General features: G+C 44.1%; 1 protein-coding gene across 4 annotated transcripts in view; it reads left to right on the top strand.

The window, feature by feature from the left end:
- The window catches only part of LOC147110926 (interleukin-1 receptor-associated kinase-like 2), a 77,836-nt gene extending 66,696 nt beyond the window's left edge, over window positions 1-11,140 (top strand). For 2 of the 4 annotated variants that reach the window (XM_086001340.1, XM_086001337.1), the window contains 4 exons: window positions 3-792; window positions 5,060-5,191; window positions 5,295-5,348; window positions 9,676-11,140. In XM_086001340.1, the coding sequence (XP_085857466.1) occupies window positions 3-792; window positions 5,060-5,191; window positions 5,295-5,348; window positions 9,676-9,680 (981 nt within the window). In that variant the 3' untranslated portion in view covers window positions 9,681-11,140. The remainder of the gene's footprint in view (window positions 1-2; window positions 793-5,059; window positions 5,192-5,294; window positions 5,349-9,675) is intronic. The other 2 variants (XM_086001338.1, XM_086001339.1) reach the window with 2 other exon arrangements.
- The last annotated feature ends 7,108 nt before the right edge of the window (window positions 11,141-18,248 follow it).

The raw sequence follows: 18,248 nt of genomic DNA, 5'->3' as shown, positions 1-18,248 counted from the left end.
AGGTTTATTCAATGCTGGAGTGTCTTGAGCATCAGGTAAAAAGCCATGATCTGCACAGCACTCCTGAGGAGACAGAAGATGTTACATATAAGCTAAATCAATTGGCTTCATTTCCAGCTCCCAATTACTGCATAAAGTCTTTACAATCCCAGAGCCCATCCATTTTCAGAGGCTTGCCAGAAAACTCGCCACAACTACCGGATGCAAAATTGGTGAAGATACCATGTGAATCAGATGAGTCGGATAATTTTGGTTATTACCCCGTGCCGGCATCTCTTGGCCAATTGTTTTGTGAAATGTGCAATATTAAGTCACAGTGTGCTTGCAGTGACTCCAGCTCATGCTCCAAGGGAACTGAAGACAGTTCAAAATCCACCAATACAGATGATCATAGAACCAGCCAGGAACCTGTAGAGACCAGTAGTAGCTTTGTTCAAGAATTGTCTCCAGCAAGAGACCAAGTCTCTGGTGCTGCATCAAATGGCATCTGTGAATTTCATCTATACTCAAAAGATAGAATGGTCAATCCTTTTAACCACACAGAAGCCAACTACACAGACCCTGCAATGAAGCTCTGCTGGTGGAACTCTGCTGTTTCTCTTATGCTGTCTCCTCAAAGAAGAGACACACTGACTACCAACTCAGAATCTGAAAACTCAGTGTCCCCCTCAAAATACGCTTCTTGCCAAAGTTTGCACATCAATGAGTTATGTTGTGGAGCAGCATGTGCGTTTGAGAACTCAACTTTGTCTGTGGGAGGACGACCAGGAGTGCCTGACAGCACGAGTCCAGGTAGGGTCCAATTGTATAAAAACTAGACTTTTATGCACATATATTTGAAAGGTATTTTTGCTCCAATTTCCCCCTTGCCCATCCTCCCCCTGAAGGCCTCACGCTGGGATACAGTTCCATAAATGGTGGTGGCCTTCCAGTATATTATCTAAGTGAGCCGAAGCAGTAAGTGTTGGTGAGGTATTTAACCATGGGGTGGGTGGGCATCACAGCTCAGCTTCAGCCTATCCTCGCCCATCATTCACATATGCCACTTCCAATAAAGATCACTGGATAACAATCGGGAACGAAAGCCTGGCTAAAGCCAGAAAAGATGTATGTCACGATAACGTTGCACACAATTGATGTTGTGACACATTTTGACACGATTTACATCACCACACATCCTATTTAAACACAGACAAAAGATTAGCCAAAACTTTTTCCTGTTGACGTCGTTTCTTTAAGAACCAGACCTGGATCCAGACTAGCAGCTGAGCCCAGCAGAAGGCTGTCACTCCACTCCAGTCAGGGAAAATAAAAGGCAAATATTGGAGATGGAAATGATGTGCTGGACTGGGTGGTGCAGTAGGATGACATGTGCAGCTCTTTCACTTCTGGGACCTGAACCCCAGTCAGCCAATACTAATGAAATGGAAGATCGCGTCTATCGGCTGGATGTGAGGGTTGTTTGTGAACTGAGTTTAGGAGCATCTCAACCCAGTTCCTAGAGGCCATTAGCTGCAGTAATTTGCATGGGATTTTTTTAATTTACTGTGGCTAATGGGCCCTTCTTTGAGGCTGTGGTAATGTAGAGGGAATTTTGCTCTACATCTAATCTGAGCTATACTTGCTCTGGAACTACTTAATTGGACAGCATAAAGGGAGCTTTACTTGACGTCCAACCTGTGCTATACCTGACTGAGGAGTACATGATGGGACAACATGCAGAGTTGCTTGAGTGTGCATCTAACCCACGCTGTAACTGAGCTAGGATTGCTCAATGAGCATTACTCTGTACCTAACCTGCATTATACCTGATATAACCTGCGTTATACCTAGGATTGCGAAGGGGTGGAAAGTTTCCGGTAAATTTCCGGAAATTTTCCATGGGAAGTTTAGCTTGGGAATTTTGCCCAAAAAAGCATATGCTAGCATAATATTGTTTTTTGGGGGGTTTTTTGTATTTCTTTTTTTTCCCCACAGGTCTTCTCTTAAAATTACTAACAGAGATGGAATCTTAATTATTAAGGAATTTCTTAATTAATATATGCTTATCTTCTTACTTGGCTTGTTTTAATAATTACAAGTTTTGTGTGTGACTATGAATAAATGTGTCCTGATTGGGTGGATGAGCGATTAGCTCCCTCTATTGGTGATGTAGCGTCATGCGTGCACAGGGCATGCTTCCATCACATGGAACATCTGGAAAAATTTACTCACCCTGTTGCAATCGTGCTGATTGACCGCAGTTCGACACAGAGACGAATGCCCTTTATTTCTCTGCATAGAACAATGCCACGTTTACCGTCGGATGTATGGAAGCATTTTACCCCAGGCATTAAAGATGGAAAGACTGTGTATATGTGCAAACACTATACAAAGCTATATGTAAAAAATGTCACAAAGATGCAGCAGCATTTATCCAAATGCAACAACTTCACTCAAAGCTCACAGCAAACAGCCCAGAGTTCCTCTGCTTCCATTCAAGAAGATGATGGTTCACATTCAGCATCAGGCTCCTTATCATCAGCAACTCCTAGCCCACTTGGAAGGTTCTTTTGATACAATGGATAACCATAGCCAGAAGAATGCAGATGAGTGCCTTGCTCGGGCTGTATATGCGACAGGCTCACCCCTGATGCTCACAGCCAATGTGTACTGGAAGAGATTTTTCAATGTTATTCGCCCTGCATACTGTCCTCCCACCAGACATGCTTTGTCTACTTATTTGCTGGAGGCTGAGTATAACAGAGTCCAAGGAAAGCTCAAAGAAATGATAGAGATGGCAGACTGTGTTGCAGTTATCTCAGATGGGTGGTCAAATGTACGAGGGGAGGGCATCATAAAGTACATCGTCTCCACTCCTCTCCCAGTGTTCTTCAAGAGCACAGACACGAAGGACAACAGACACACAGGCACATACATTGCTGATGAGCTGAAAGCGGTCATCAACGATTTTGGATCACAAAAGGTCTTTGCAGTAGTTACTGACAATGCTGCGAATATGAAGGCTGCTTGGGCTCAAGTGGAGGAGGCCTACCCTCATATTACGTCTATTGGGTGCACAGCTCATGGGCTCAACCTGCTCCTCAAGGACATCATGGGTTTGAGAACCATGGAAACACTGTACAAGAGAGCCAAGCAAGTTGTTAAGTATGTCAGGGGAAAACAGGTAGTTGCAGCAACCTACAACTCCAAGCAAACGACAAAGAACAAGAACACCACACTGAAGCTGTCCAGCAACACTAGATGGGGTGGCGTTATCATAATGTACAACAGCCTTCTGGAGGGTAAGGAGTCGCTGCACGAAATGGCAATATCCCAGTCTGGGGATATGGAAACCACCATCAAGAAAATACTGCTGGATGATGTGTTTTGGGAGAGAGTGGTTAGCAGCCTTCAACTACTCTCACCAGTAGCATCTGCAATTGCTCAGATTGAAGGAGATGACGCTGTCTTGTCAGATGTTCTCAGGCTTTTTGCTGATTTAAAAGAACAAATCAGCATTGCGCTAACCACATCCCTGCTGCTCAAAGCAGAGGAGAAGGCAATTGTTCAATTCATACAGACGCGTCAAGAATTTGGTGTCAAGCCGATTCATGCTGCAGCATACATGCTGGATCCAAAGCATGTTGGGAGACCAATACTTTCTGGAGAACAGATCAACAGCGCTTACAGTGTGATTTCTACCCCCTCACACCATCTCAATCTGGACGTGGGCAAAGTTCTGGGAAGTCTGGCAAAGTTCTCTACCAAGCAAGGTCTTTGGAATGGGGACGGGATATGGGAATCATGCAAGCATATCAGTGCACATACCTGGTGGAAGGGACTTTGTGCATCTGAGGCCCTGTCACCCATTGCATCGGTGATACCCCAAATCCCACCGGTGATACTCCAAATCCCACCTTCATCAGCGGCCTCCGAACGAAACTGGTCACTTTTTGGGAATACGCATACAAAGGTGCGCAACAGGCTGACTAACAAAGAGAATGGAGAAACTGGTGGCTATCCGGGCGAACCTACAACTTATTGAGCCAGATACAGAAGTGTCCACCACACAGCTAGACAGTGACACAGAGGAGGAAATGGACACGTCCGAGCCAGAGTCAGAGAATCAGGAGGAGCAGAAGACTCATGAGTAGAAGACTCAGAGACAAAATAAGGACAAATTACAGGCTAAATAAGCTGACGCTCTTATTTTATTTTAGATGGGTCTTTTTTGTGGGGGTTCAATAAAGTTCAAAATTATGACCTAAATAAAGTTTTGAAAGCCTGTTTTTATTTGTATGGAACAGTATGTCTATTTTGACGACAAAGATAATGTAAGGGTCAGAGACAAAAACCATCAGTGTGCAAAAAAACTCAAAATTCCCAAAAATTCTAATGGAAAGTTTCCTCTTTTAAAAATTCACAGCATTTTGCAATCCTTGTTATACCTGATCTAACCTGCGTTATACCTGATCTGGGAGTGTTTGATGCTGACAGAATGTCCAAACCAGAATAAAGTATTTAATTCCCCAGTAATAACAAGTCACTCGGATGTGCACAAAAGGTTTTTTTAATTAAAAAAAGTGAATAGTTTTCTTAACTTGATGCTGTCACTGTAAATTTAGTTTTTGAAGGTGTATAAATACACAATCCTTTCATTTAGGCTTGTGGGGGGGGGGGCTGGAATATATGAAGTTTGGACCTTTTCTCATTTTAAAATGAAGCACAGTAATATTTTCTCCGAGATTCCCATCTCAATACATGGAATAAACTTGCTTCTTTGGCACAGATTCCGAGTGTTGCAATTCATTTGCATTAGGAAAGGGAAGCATCTATGTTAAACGCTATACAGTTACTTCATCGATTCCACACTCCCAGCAGTGAGCCATGCTCAAATAGAGCATGGGTTGGTAAATCAGTGCTACAGTACAATGTTGTAGCCCTCTCTTGGATCCATGCTCCCTTTGACTATGGCCCCCTGCTGGGAGTGCAGGAGTGGTGAATTGCCTCTTGTACATTAATGATTCCAAGTGGTTCTGTTGCAGCATTTAACTTTCTCCGTAACTTTGGTTTGCAGCAGAAGTTTTGTCTTCCACAAATATCAAGATCAACCCCCACAAAAAGAAACTGCTGGATAAGATCCTTTTGTATGAAGAAGAGAAAATCGACAGTGCCGAGCTCCTCTCAGCTCCCTCTTTACCTGATGAAGGTATTTACACTGGCAGCCTCTTTGGTATTGTGTTAATTCAAGTGTTTCTTTTACCATTTTTGGTCCAGACACATTTGACCTGTATTTCAATATACTCTCATAGGTGAGCCCAACCTCTCTATCCTTGGGACAGTGTCTTTAATTGCCTGGTTATCAGGTAGGTTTCATAGTATGCCTGGGATAATGAAAAGAGAACCTTTTAAAGATCCCTTCAGTACTCGATGTACTTCAGTGCCTCCATGGGTTGCTTCTCATATTCAAAAGGAGAAAAATAACACTTCACGGCTTTATTTTAGGCTTTAACCACCAAACACAATAAATGAACAATAACAGTAATATATATATTTACAGTAGGAGATAAGTTTAGCTAGCTCCTCATTGCAATAGAAAATAACAAGTACAGTGAAACCTGTACAAATGCACTTCCCCAAAAAATGGACACTTATTGACAGTCCCAAATAATATGCATTGTCATAGATACAAGCTGCACCGTGAAAACACGAACACGTGCAAATTATGGACAGCCTTCAATGCACCAAGTCCATTTACAACTTAAAATATGGGACATGCAGGTAAGTGTGAGGTGGCAGTGGGTGAAAGAAAGGGCTTTTGTGGAATGGAGATCTCTTTACCCAGTATCCATAGCAGCAGAGAAACCCGCTCACACTCTTTGGGATTGAATGCTTGCTCATCTCTATCCCAGAGCGGTTTCTGGGCTGCTATGGATGCTGGGTAAAGAACTCCCCATTCTACCTCACCTTCAATTTACATCCAGGTGCCCGTTGCACTGGGCTCCATTCCTGCCTCTGGCCCAGTGATGTCACCTCCACTGCCGCAGAGAGCCAGGACCAACTGTTTGAGACTCTGGAGAATAATGAGCTACATGAGCACAGGTGTTAGGAACAATCGAGGGTTGGGAGTAAGGGGGAACTCTGGAACCAAGGGGCCTCAGGAGTCAGGAATTAGGTGGTGGGGGGGGAGCGGAAGCTCAAGAGTCTGGAGTGGGGAGCTTAGAAGTCGGCAATTGGGAGGAGCTCCGGAGTCCGCAATTGGGACGTTGGGGGACCTCAGGAGGAGCCCCGGAGTAGGCAATGGGGGGAAGCTCAGGAGTCGGCAATCGAGGGGCCTCGGGAGTCGAGGGGAGCTCAGGAGTCAGCAATTGAGGGGCCTCGGGAGTCGAGGGGAGCTCAGGAGTTGGCAATCGGGGGGGGGGACATGGAAGAAACTCTGGTGTCGGCAATCGTGGGGGCCTCGAGTTTCGGGGAGAGACTGGGGAATGGGGACTGGGGAGAGATGAGGAGACAAGATGGGGAACAGGAGCTCATGATCAGGAGTCACATGGACAGGCATCACATGATCATAACATCACGTGGTCAAACCTCCAGGAATGCCTCCAACCAGAGTTGCCAACCCTAGACATTGCATTCCACCAGTCCATCGGGTATCGATGAGCTGCTAACAATCCCCTACCCACCCCCCAGCACGTCAAACATTAGCAGCTACAGCACACGGAGGGGACGGGTTCCCGGACAGGACATTAATTCCACCCCCCCCCAACCACGCACAATTTGGCTGGGATTTCCCAGGCACTCCGGCCCTACAGCGCCCACATTGCCTTGTGCATGCTGCCAACATAGCAGATCCCAGGATCAGGATATTCCTCCCTCAATGGAAAAGGACCCCCAGGATGGCAATGAACTGGGAAGCCCAACAAACAGAAAATGAACTGAAATCAGGTCCTGCTGGCAGGGCTCCAGAATTAGGCACGATCCTAGGTGAGGGTAATACAGCCAACCCAGGGATAGTTGGTTCATGGTTTACTGTACATACAATGACATTTTGAAAATAAAGACACCTGATGCAAGTCCCTTAGGTGTCCCTAATTTACAGGTTTCTCTGTAACTCACAACTTCTATACTACACTAAGTCATAATTAACCTTTATACACCTGTGTTTGCTCTTTTTATATGCTCAGCAACTGCAGAATTTTCTGGCTAGCTAACACTCTTTTTGGAAGTTTTAGACAGATTCACTTTGAAGACAACAGAAAGTTTCTTGTCTCTTCAAAAGCTCCAGATAGACTCCTGGATTTTAAAAGGGAAGGCTGAATAATCTCTCCTAAACAGTAACTAGAGCTTTGTGAATTCAAATAACTTTGTTAAATTAAAAAAAACTTCCAATTATACACTGTTAGTGCCTTACTGCTCCCACACCAATGCTCCTGTAGGCAAGTGCTGGAAGATTCAGTTGTCAATCTTGGCATGACTTTTACATCTGATTTTCCTTACCCCAGCAAGGAGATACTGCAGTCTCTGCTTGACTCCTCCTGATATTGCATGGCTCAGAATGGGGCCTGTGTGGAACGGATCTCAAAACTGTGTCCGTCTCTGCTCAGTTGCTCTGACCATTCGCACGTTAGTGCTCAGTGCCATCACATCAGGATGCATTCATCTAAAAAGGCAATACTGACCAGCAAGATCCCAGGCTTGATCTGTGCTGGGGTAGCAGCAGAGACACTGCAATTACTGTATGTCCTTGAGGTATAGATGCAAAAATCCACTACCAATAGGTATTCAGTGACCACGTGTATACAATGGCTGACACAAGATCAATCCTATATTGAAATTGCCTATTAACATTAAGAGGTAGAATTTCCATGGGTATTCCCCAATATCCCAATGTAATATCTGCAGAAGAGCAGAAATTCCAGAGAAATCCGGTAAATGCCTTTTAACACTTTCTCCGGGTTTCCACATCTTCTGTTGAAGGCTCGGTGAATGATCAGGAGAATACCTGCGGAAATTACAGGTGTAACTGGCCAAACTTACAAGTAAACTTACTGTATCCCAGCATGAATCATTACTTTCAGGAGAGGAAAGATAAGGAATCACAGAAACCTCACAGTGCAGATAGAGGCCATTTCGGCCCATCGAGCCTGCACCGACACATATCCCACCCGATCCCCGTAACCCCTACACCAACACATATCCCACCCTATCCCCCTAACACTAAGGGTCAATTTTTTATCATAGCCAATCAACCTAACCCGCACATCTTTGGACTGTGGGAGGAAACCGGAGCACCCGGAGGAAACCCACGCAAACACGGGGAGAATGTGCAAACTCCACACAGACAGTCACCCGAGGCCGGATTCGAACCCGGGTCCCTGGCGCTGTGAGGCAACAGTGCTAACCACTATGCCACCGTGCTGCCGAAATTGGAAGAAAAACCAACTAACTCACACCAAGTCCCGTTCACCCATCACCCCGGTGCTCGCTGACCTACACTGGCTCCCGGTTAAGCAGCGCCTCGATTTCAAAATTCTTATCCCTGTTTTCAAATCCCTCCATGGTTTCGCCCCTCCCTATCTCTGTAATCTCCTTCAGCCCCACAACCCCCCCCGAGATATTTGCGCTCCTCTAATTCTGTCCTCTTGAGCATCCCTGATTATAATTGCTCAACCATTGGTGGCTGTGCCTTCTGTTGCCTGAGCCCTAAGCTCTGGAATTCCCTGCCTAAACCTCTCTGCCTTTCTACCTCTCTTTCCTCCTTTAAGATGCTCCTTATAACTTACCTCTTTGACCAAGCTTTTGGTCACCTGCCCTAATTTCTCCTTATGTGGTTCGGTGTCAAATTTTTTTGTCTTATAATACTCCTGTGCAGCGCCATGGGATGTTTTACTACGTTAAAGGCGCTATATAAATACAAGTTGTTGTTGTTGAAAAAAGTGTGAAACCGTGCCTTCGACTTGCATCTAGCACATCTAAGATTATATATGTATGTAGGTAATACAAACAGAAAATGCTGGAAATACTCAGCCGGACGGCAGCATCTATGCAGAGAGAAGCAAAGTTAACGTTTCATGACCTGCTGAGTATTTCCAGCATTTTCTGTTTTTATTTCAGATTTCCAGCAGCTGCAGTATTTCACTTTTGTATGTATGTAGGTGTGTGTATGTAGTATTAGTTGATCTATGTGATGTAGCAATCTATGTAAACAAACTATATAACATTTTTGTGTACCCATGAAGATGTTACAATTTGTATTCTGATTGGCTGCTGCTAATTATGTCACTGATAATGCCATGTGATTAGTAGAGACCAATCAGATCCAAGTACTACAATCCCCACAGCGAGAAGGCAACTTACACTTCCATGCTAAAAATTGATATTTTAAGTAAGATTTAATAGCTTTAACCATGTAAAAGTTGTAACTGAAACAATAACTAAGTAAAATGAAGTAATTCTAAACATTTAAAAATACAGGTTCTAACTCAAATTTTAACTATATTGAAGGCCTGAACTTAGCTGAGCCTTAGTTGGGCACTCAACCAAAGCTGGGACTTAATTTATGAGCAAGCCGAGTTAGAAATGATTGCTGCTAAGGCCTACTCAATTTAAAAAAAATAATTGTTGGACAGTAATGCCACAAGATATTGTTTTGAAGTTTGGACTTTAAAGCCTAATGCTGCTTATCTTTTACAGAATGAACCACAATATTGAACCACAATACTGGGGTGGCAATAAAGATACTATAATATTGAAGATACTACAAAACTGTCTGGGAACAAACAAGAATATACACACTTAAGCCAATCAGTGAAGGCTCTGTATTTTCAATGTGTGCCCAAAAGATTCAGCTATCTGCTTCAATCGTTACAAATACTTTTAGGCTAGCTTTACATTTAAAGGGCTGTTGTCTCCGTGTATTTGGGAAGTGTTATTTTCAGACAAGATAACTCCCGAAGATGTGCCTACTAACACCATGCTCTGAATACTCCGCTTCAAAATTTGCCACATTGCTCATTAGAATGAGTTTGCTCAGTGGCAGGTGACATACATGCAGCAGTGCAATGTGTATGATCTTGGGTTTTTTTGCTTGAAGTTTAAATGAATTTTTTTTATAGCCCAAGCAGACTAGCAGGCCCCAGGTTCCATCCCTGGTCTGTGCTGAGTATGCTGATTTCAGCTGGGGTGGTAATAAAGATTCTACAAATGGCCTTTGTATCTCTGGGTTAGGGAGACAAAATCGGACAGGTCTCCATCTCCTGACTATGACCTCTCCTGGAAGAGCACGTGTGTTGACATCAAACGAGGACAGGATTGGGCTTGGCTGCCATAACCTCTGCAGTCAAATAGTTTGCTTTTGAGAGAAAGGGAGGAGGGGGAAGAAAATGTGGAAAAGCAGTAAGTTTATAGGAGCAGATGCATCATGTCATTGCACACTTGCCTGTTTTCCAACCTGAGACTAGGTCATCAGAAACCCAGTACACAGAGAGATTTAAAAGTTCTCCAGATTAAATAAAATACTTATTAAGCCATTGATTTATTTTAGTAGCAATATTAAATGGGTCTCTCGTCTTCATTCCTGATGTACAAAGATTAACAATGCAGATAATTAAATAGTGGTTTTGTTTTCATGTAAGCTGTCTGTCTGATACTCGTGGCAGTTAGTGCTCCAGACTATTCAGACATAGAAACATAGAAGATAGGACCAGGAGTAGGCCATTCAATGAGATCATGGCTGATCATCCAAATTCAGTACCCTGTCCCTGCCTTCTCTCCATATTCCTTAATCCTTTAGCCTTAAGAAATATATCCAACTCTTTCTTGAATATAGAAGATATTGAATGTAGAAGACCAGACATGAGCAATGATTATATGCAAAAGGAACCATTATCAAACTCTACACCAGATACCACCAGCCTACCTTATTAAAAATGACAGGTACTACATGGTCTAATCAACCCTAATGATTCTGTTGAACTATTCAGTGTAATTGGGCAGGGATAAGCCTGTTTCACACATGCACACTGTTGTTTTTTAAATTGTTATATTTCTGATTTTCAACTGGGCCAAAGGTGGTCATCCGAACCAGAGAATGGCTTCTGGCTTACTTTGTACATGCCCTGCTGTTCCTGCAACATAATAAAAAAAAGACTTGCATTTATATAGCGCCTTTCACGACCACCGGACTTCGCAAAGCGCTTTACAGCCAATGAGGTACTTTTTGAAGTGTAGTCACTGTTGTAATGTAGGAAGAATTTGCTGGAAAAATAATTGAGACTTAAATGTGCATGCCATTATTAGTGTGTAAAAGAAACAGCCATTTGTGACGAGGAAGTGATATGCGACGAGGAAGTGATATGCCACGAGTTGCAAATCACCACAAATTGCTGGATGATTTGTGCCATTCTGCCGTTAGCCTCGCAAAAATCAGAGCTCGCCGTTAACCTCCCCATGACTTTCAAGAAATTGCTGCATTTGCGCTGTTAAAACAAATTAAACTCGCTGCAGGAAGTTAGGGCTGGTATTTAACGATGCAAAGGCCCTTCTAATGACTACATTTATGTTGTTGCAATGTGACTCGACCGCGGAGGCCCAGAAAGGGAACAACTGAAACTGTCTCACTCCTACAGGTAGTAAATTGTTCCTAGAGGGTTTTTAAAAAGTTTTTTAAATTTCTTTTCCTGTCTGTCTCTTTTCTCTATCTCTCCCATAATCCAATCTTTCTTTCCCTCTATTTCTTTCTGTATCTAATTCAGTCTACTTCCTTCTCCGTCATTCCTCTATTTCATTCACTATCCTTAAATTTAATTGGTTAAGGAGATAGACTGTTGGTCCTGCTATTCACCAAGGTCACAGATGCCATTATCAGCTCGCACTTCCAGCACGAAAATTTTTCAATCTAAAGGGCGAGAGAGAAAAATCTAACAAACTGGGCATGCTGCGAGATGCCCCACTCCAGCAAATTTTGGGCATAACTTTTTATTAACATTGAAATGATGCCTGAAGAAAGAGGTGGTGGAACCTCAAAGTGAGAATTCAGGTAGTGCCTTAGAGGCAGCGACAATCACCTGTTTAAATGAATCTCAGTGTGCTGCAAAATACTAATAATATTAAATAAACCACATGGAAGCTTTGTACAGTATTTTATATCAACTTAAATCAATTGCATTATGATGTGTACAGTAGCTGTTAAATTCAAGATTAAATGTATGCCGTCAGTTGAAAATAAATATTTTTTAATGGGAGAATCTCATCAGGTTTTCTTTTTCAAATTTAAACTTTCTGTATTGTTTAATTTTACTTTTTTGTAGTTCCTTTCTTGTAAGGGTGTTGTATTAAATGAGTGTGGGAAATCATGACAAAACTGTCTCTAAGATGGCACTAAATTAACAATCGTACTCAGAGGAGCCGCAGGGCTGACACGGGTGGGAAAAGAGAACTGTCACACATAGAGTAAGGGTGATATTCTGAGGTTAGGGTTAAAGCACATTATTTGAACATAGTAAAAGGAAGATACTCTGCATCCAACTTATGCTATTACTGACCCGAGAGTCTAAAATGGGAAACTGACACTGCTGCAGGACAGTTGCTCTTCGGCGGCTGGGACGAACAAATTATTGAGCATCGTAAATTGGGATTTTCAAATTCCATTTTCTCATGCAAACAGACGGACAATAGTCTTTGTAAGCAATCCATGGTCCCGTTAATTTACAACAAGTTGCTGTAATTTAGAACCTGTGCTTTTCCATTTCTGCAAACAAAACATAGCCCAGGTCTAACAATTAACCCTCTTGTGGCAAAGTGCGGGTAGGAATTTTGGCAGGATTCCCACTACATCTTCAGCCTATTGGAGGGTGAGAAATATCAAACAGGAATGGCTGTTTGCAAATGACAACCAAAAGTAGTTTAAAGAAAGTATTTAGGCAATTTGTTTGGCTGGATTTGTGGTATGGATATTTGCATTGGGAACATCACATGAATTGCATATCAAAATGAACAAAGTCAAAGATATTTCAACAAGCAACCTTTCCCAAGTTTCTGCATCATTTTCAATTTGATTTAACATCTTGGTCATCATATTTGCTCCTTCTGCAGCTATAGCTGAAGCTCCTGAATAATCTCCTCGTAGGTCAAATGCAACAGTAAATAAGGCTTTGATGAGGATGACTCCTGCCCTATGATTCACATAACATCCAGTGAGGTCAAAGAAGTGCACAAAAGTTAAAAGTATGTGAATTTTCAGCAAGAGACAACTGGAACTGATACTGTTTAGAAGAATTGGAGAACACAAATGCAATCACCTACCACCGTTTATTAGGAATGGCTCACGGCAGTTGTTTACAGCAGTCAGCATGCCTGGGATTGAACATAGAGTTTTGTAGGTCATAGCATAGAAACATAGAAGATAGGAGCAGGAGTAGGCCATTCGGCCCCTCAAGCCTGCTCCGCCATTCAATGCAATCATGGCTGATCATCCAAATTCAGTACCCGGTCCCTGCTTTCTCCCCATACCCCTTGATCCCTTTAGCCTTAAGAAATATATCCAACTCCTTCTTGAATATATTTAATGTATTGGCCTCTACTGCCTTCTGTGGTAGAGAATTCCACAGGTTCACCACTCTCTGGGTGAAGAAATTCCTCCTCATTTCTGTCCTAAATGGCCTACCCCTTATCCTTAGACTGTGAGCCCTGGTTCTGGACTCCCTGACCATCGAGAACATCCTTCCTGCATCTAGTCTGTCCAGTCCTGTCAGAATTTTATACGTTTCAATGAGCTCCCCTCATTCTTCTAAACTCCAGCGAGTACAAGCCCAATCGCTCCTCCTACGTCATTCCTGTCATGCCAGGTATCAGCCTGATGAATCTTCGCTGAACTCCTTCCATGGCAAGAACATCCTTCCTCAGATAAGGCGACCAAAACTGCACACAATACTCAAGATGTGGTCTCACCAAGGCCCTGTACAACTGCAGTAAGACATCCTTGTTCCTGTACTCAAACCCTCTCACTACGAAGGCCAACATACCATTTGCCTTCTTAACTGCCTGCTGCACCTGCATGCTTACCTTCAGCGACTGGTGCACAAGGACACCCAGGTCTCGTTGCACTTCCCCTTTTCCCAATCTATTGCCATTCAGATAATAATCTGCCTTCCTGTTTTTACCACCAAAGTGGATAACCTCACATTTATCCACATTATATTGCATCTGCCATGCTTCGGCCCAATCACCCAACCTGTCCAAATCATCCTGGAGTTTCTCGGCATCCTCCTCACAGCACACACACCCACCCAGCTTTGTGTCGTCTGCAAATTTAGAAATATTACATCTAGTTCCCTTGTCTAGATCATTAATATATATTGTGAATAGCTGGGGTCCAAGGACCGATCCCTGCGGTATCCCACTAGTCACTGCCTGCCATTCGGAAAAAGACCCGTTTATTCCAACTCTTTGCTTTCTGTGTGCCATCCAGTTCTCTATCCAAGTCAATACCTTGCTCCCAATCCCATGCGCCTTAACTTTACAAGCTAATCTCTTACGTGGGACCTTATCGAAAGCCTTCTGAAAGTCCAAATACACCACATCCACTGGTTCTCCCGTATCTATTTTACTAGTTACATCCTCAAAAAATTCCAGTAGATTAGTCAAGCACAATTTACCTTTTGTAAATCCATGTTGACTTTGTCCGATCCTGTCACTGTTTTCCAAGTGCTCTGCTATTACATCTTTTATAATGGACTCTAGCATTTTCCCCACTACCGATGTCAGGCTTACCGGTCTGTAATTCCCCGTTTTCTCTCTACCACCTTTTTTGAATAGTGGCTATTAGCTACCCTCCAATCCATGGGTACTGTTCCAGATTCTATCGAATGTTGGAAGATGATCAGCAATGCATCTACTATTTCTAGGGCCACTTCCTTAAGTACCCTAGGATGTAGATTATTAGGCCCTGGGGATTTATCGGCCTTCAATCCCATCAATTTCCCTACCATTTCCCTACAAATACTGATTTCTTTCAGTTCCTCCCTTTCATCAGACCCTGTGTTCCCCGACATCTCTAGGAGGTTATTTGTGTCCTCCGTTGTGAAGACAGAACCAAAATATGTATTTAATTGGCCTGCCATTTCTTTGTTCCTCATTATAAATTCCCCTGATTCTGACTGCAAGGGACCTACGCTTGACTTCACCAATCTTTTTCTCTTCACATATCTATAAAAGCTTTTACAGTCAGTTTTTATGTTCCCTGCAAGCTTACTCTCATATTCTATTTTTCCTTTCTTAATTAATCCCTTTGTCCTCCTTTGTTGAATCCTAAACTGCTCCCAATCCTCAGGTTTACTGCTTTTTCTGGCCAATTTATATGTCCTCTCCTTGGATCTTATGCTATCCCTAATTTCCCTTGTTAGCCACGGTTGAGTCACCTTTTTTGTTTTATTTTTATGCCAAACTGGGATGAACAAATTCTGTAGTTCATCCATGCTGTCTTTGAATGTTTGTCATTGCCTATCCACCGTCAACCCTTTGAGTGACATTCCCCAATCAATCCTACCCAACTCACACCTCAGACCATCGTAGTTTCCTTTATTTAAATTCAGGGCCCTAGTCTCTGAGTCAACTACTTCATTCTCCATCTTAATGAAGAATTCGATCATATTATGATCGCTCCGACCTTATACAGGAAACCCTCGATTAAACTGCACCTAAATACCCGGAATTCTCTATTAACCGATAAAATTCATACACCAAAAACACCTCAATAACCGGAAATGTTGTCGAGTCCGAGTCTCCCGCAGTGGCCAAGTTAGTCAGTGGGGTAGTTCTCCAAACTGCCACTACTCAGCTTCTTGGCGCTGTCGGAAGTCATTGAAGAGTTATGGATTACCCTCAGCTGGCAGTACTGTACTTAATCAAGCGTCTTCCACCATCCATTTAACACAACATTCTGTAGGTGAGTACCCAATTACTGTATACTGCACATTTCTTGATTTTTAAATTTTTTTTTGTTAAAAATAGCCTCGGTAGATAACCCTCTCCGTCATCCGGAAATTTTAATCAACCGGCACCATCCCGGTCCTATCAGTGACGGATACCAAAGAGTTTCCTGTAATGATAAAAACATGTTTGCTGTATCATTCTCTCTCTTAGGCAGTCCTTCGGAACAGAGGATGACTTGCTTCCACACTAAAAATGAGTTCTCAGGTGACTGATGAGTCCAATGCGGGACCTAGAGTCTCTGTCACAGGTGGGGCAGATGGTGGTTGAAGGGGCGGGTGGGTGGGTGCTTGGGTTGACGTGCGCTCCTTCTGCTGTTTGCGCTTGGCTTCCACTTGTTCCCGGCGAAGAGACTCGAGGTGTTCGGCGCCTTCCCGGATGCTTCTCCTTCACTTTGTGCTGTCTTGGGCCAGGGATTCCCAGGTGTCAGTGGGGATGTTGCACTTTTTCAAGGAGGCTTTGATGGTGTCTTTGAAGCGTTTTCTCTGCCCACCTGGGGCTCTCTTGCCATGTGGGAGCTCCAAGTAGAGCGCTTGTTTTGGGAGTCTCGTATCGGGCATGCAGAAGATATGGCCCGTCCATCGGAGCTGATCGAGCGTGGTCAAAGCGTCGATGCTGGGGATGTTGGCCTGAGCAAGAACACTGACGTTGGTGCGCCTATCCTGCCAATGGATTTGCAGGACCTTGCAGAGGCAGCGTTGGTGGTACCTCTCCAGTGCTTTGAGGTGCCTGCTGTACATGATCCATGTCTCTGAAGCAGGAGGGCGGGTATCACTACTGCTCTGTAGACCATGAACTTGGTGCTGGGTTTGAGGTCCTGGTCTTCAAACACTCTCTTCCTCAGGCGACCGAAGGCTGCAGTGGCACACTGAAGGCGGTGTTGGACTTCATCATCTATATCTGCCCTTGTTGACAGTAGGCTCCCGAGGTATGGAAAGTGGTCCACGTTGTCCAAGGCCTCATCATGGATTTTGATAATCGGGGAGCAGTACTGTGTGTCGGGGGCAGATTGGTAGTGGACCTTTGTCTACGGATGTTTAGTGTAAGGCCTATGCTCTAGTAAGCTTCGGTGAAGGTGTTGACGATGGTTTGGAATTCAATCTCAGAGTGTGCGCAGATGCAAGCATTGTCTGCATACTGTAATTCGATGAAAGAGGATGGGACGACCTTGGATCTGGACTGGAGGCGACAGAGGTTGAACAGTTTTCCAATTGTTCTATAGGTGAGCTCCACTCCAGCGGGGAGTTTACTGAGGCCAGGAAGATCGAGAAGAGCGTTGGTGCGATGACACAGCCTTGCTTGACCCTGGTTCGTACGTGAATTGGGTCTGTGGTGGATCCATTGGTCAGGATCACGGCTTGCATGTCGTCGTGAAGCAGGTGCAGGATGGTGACAAACCTTTGAGGGCAGCTGAATTTGAGGAGAACATGCCATAATCCCTCACGGTGTCAAAGGCCTTTGTGAGGTCAAAGAAGGCCATCAACATGGTTGGTGCTGTTCCCTGCATTTCTCTTGTAGTTGACGCGCGGTGAAGAGCATGTCCATTGTGCCCCTTAGTGGGCGGAATCCGCATTGCGACACTGGGAGGAGCTCGTCAGCCACTGGGAGAAGGCGATTGAGGAGGATTCTTGCGATGACATTCCCTGTGGCAGACAGCAGGGAGACTCCTCTGTAATTACCGCAATCGTACTTGTCACCTTTCTTGAAGATGGTCATGATTACAGCATTCTGAGATCCCCTGGCATGCTTTCCTTCTTCCAAATAAGAGAAATGAGTTCATGTATTTGCGCCAATAGTGCTTCTCCTCCATGTTCTAGTGCCTCGGCGGGGATTCCATCTGCTCCTGAGACCTTGCTGTTCTTCAGTTGGCAGATGGCCTTTTCAACCTCATGCCGGGCTGGGGTTGTGCCGAGGTGGTGGTGGGTAGCATGCCACGGGATGGAGTTGAGGACACTCACGTCGAAGACAGAGTCTCAGTTAAGGAGACCTTTGAAGTGCTCCTTCCAGCGGGCACTGGCTACCTCTCTGTCCTTGATGAATACCTCTCCGTTCTTGGCCCGCAGTGGGGTAGGACCTTGGGTTCTTGGGCCGTAGGTGGTCTTGACTGCGCTAAAGAATCCACGCACGTCATGGTTGTCGGCTAGCTGCTGGATCTCCTGCGCTTTCTCCACCCACCATCTGTTCTTTAGGTCGCAAATTTTTTGTTGGACTTCAGCCTTCAGGTGTCTGTAGAGCTGCTTTCTTGCTCTCGAGTTCTGTTGCTGTTTCCAGATCAGGAA

The sequence above is a fragment of the Somniosus microcephalus genome, chromosome 11 (assembly GCF_052327205.1).
Source record: "Somniosus microcephalus isolate GS21.2 chromosome 11, FLI_Smic_1.0, whole genome shotgun sequence".
Taxonomy (NCBI): domain Eukaryota; kingdom Metazoa; phylum Chordata; class Chondrichthyes; order Squaliformes; family Somniosidae; genus Somniosus; species Somniosus microcephalus.
This window is presented reverse-complemented; position numbering and strand designations above follow the sequence as displayed.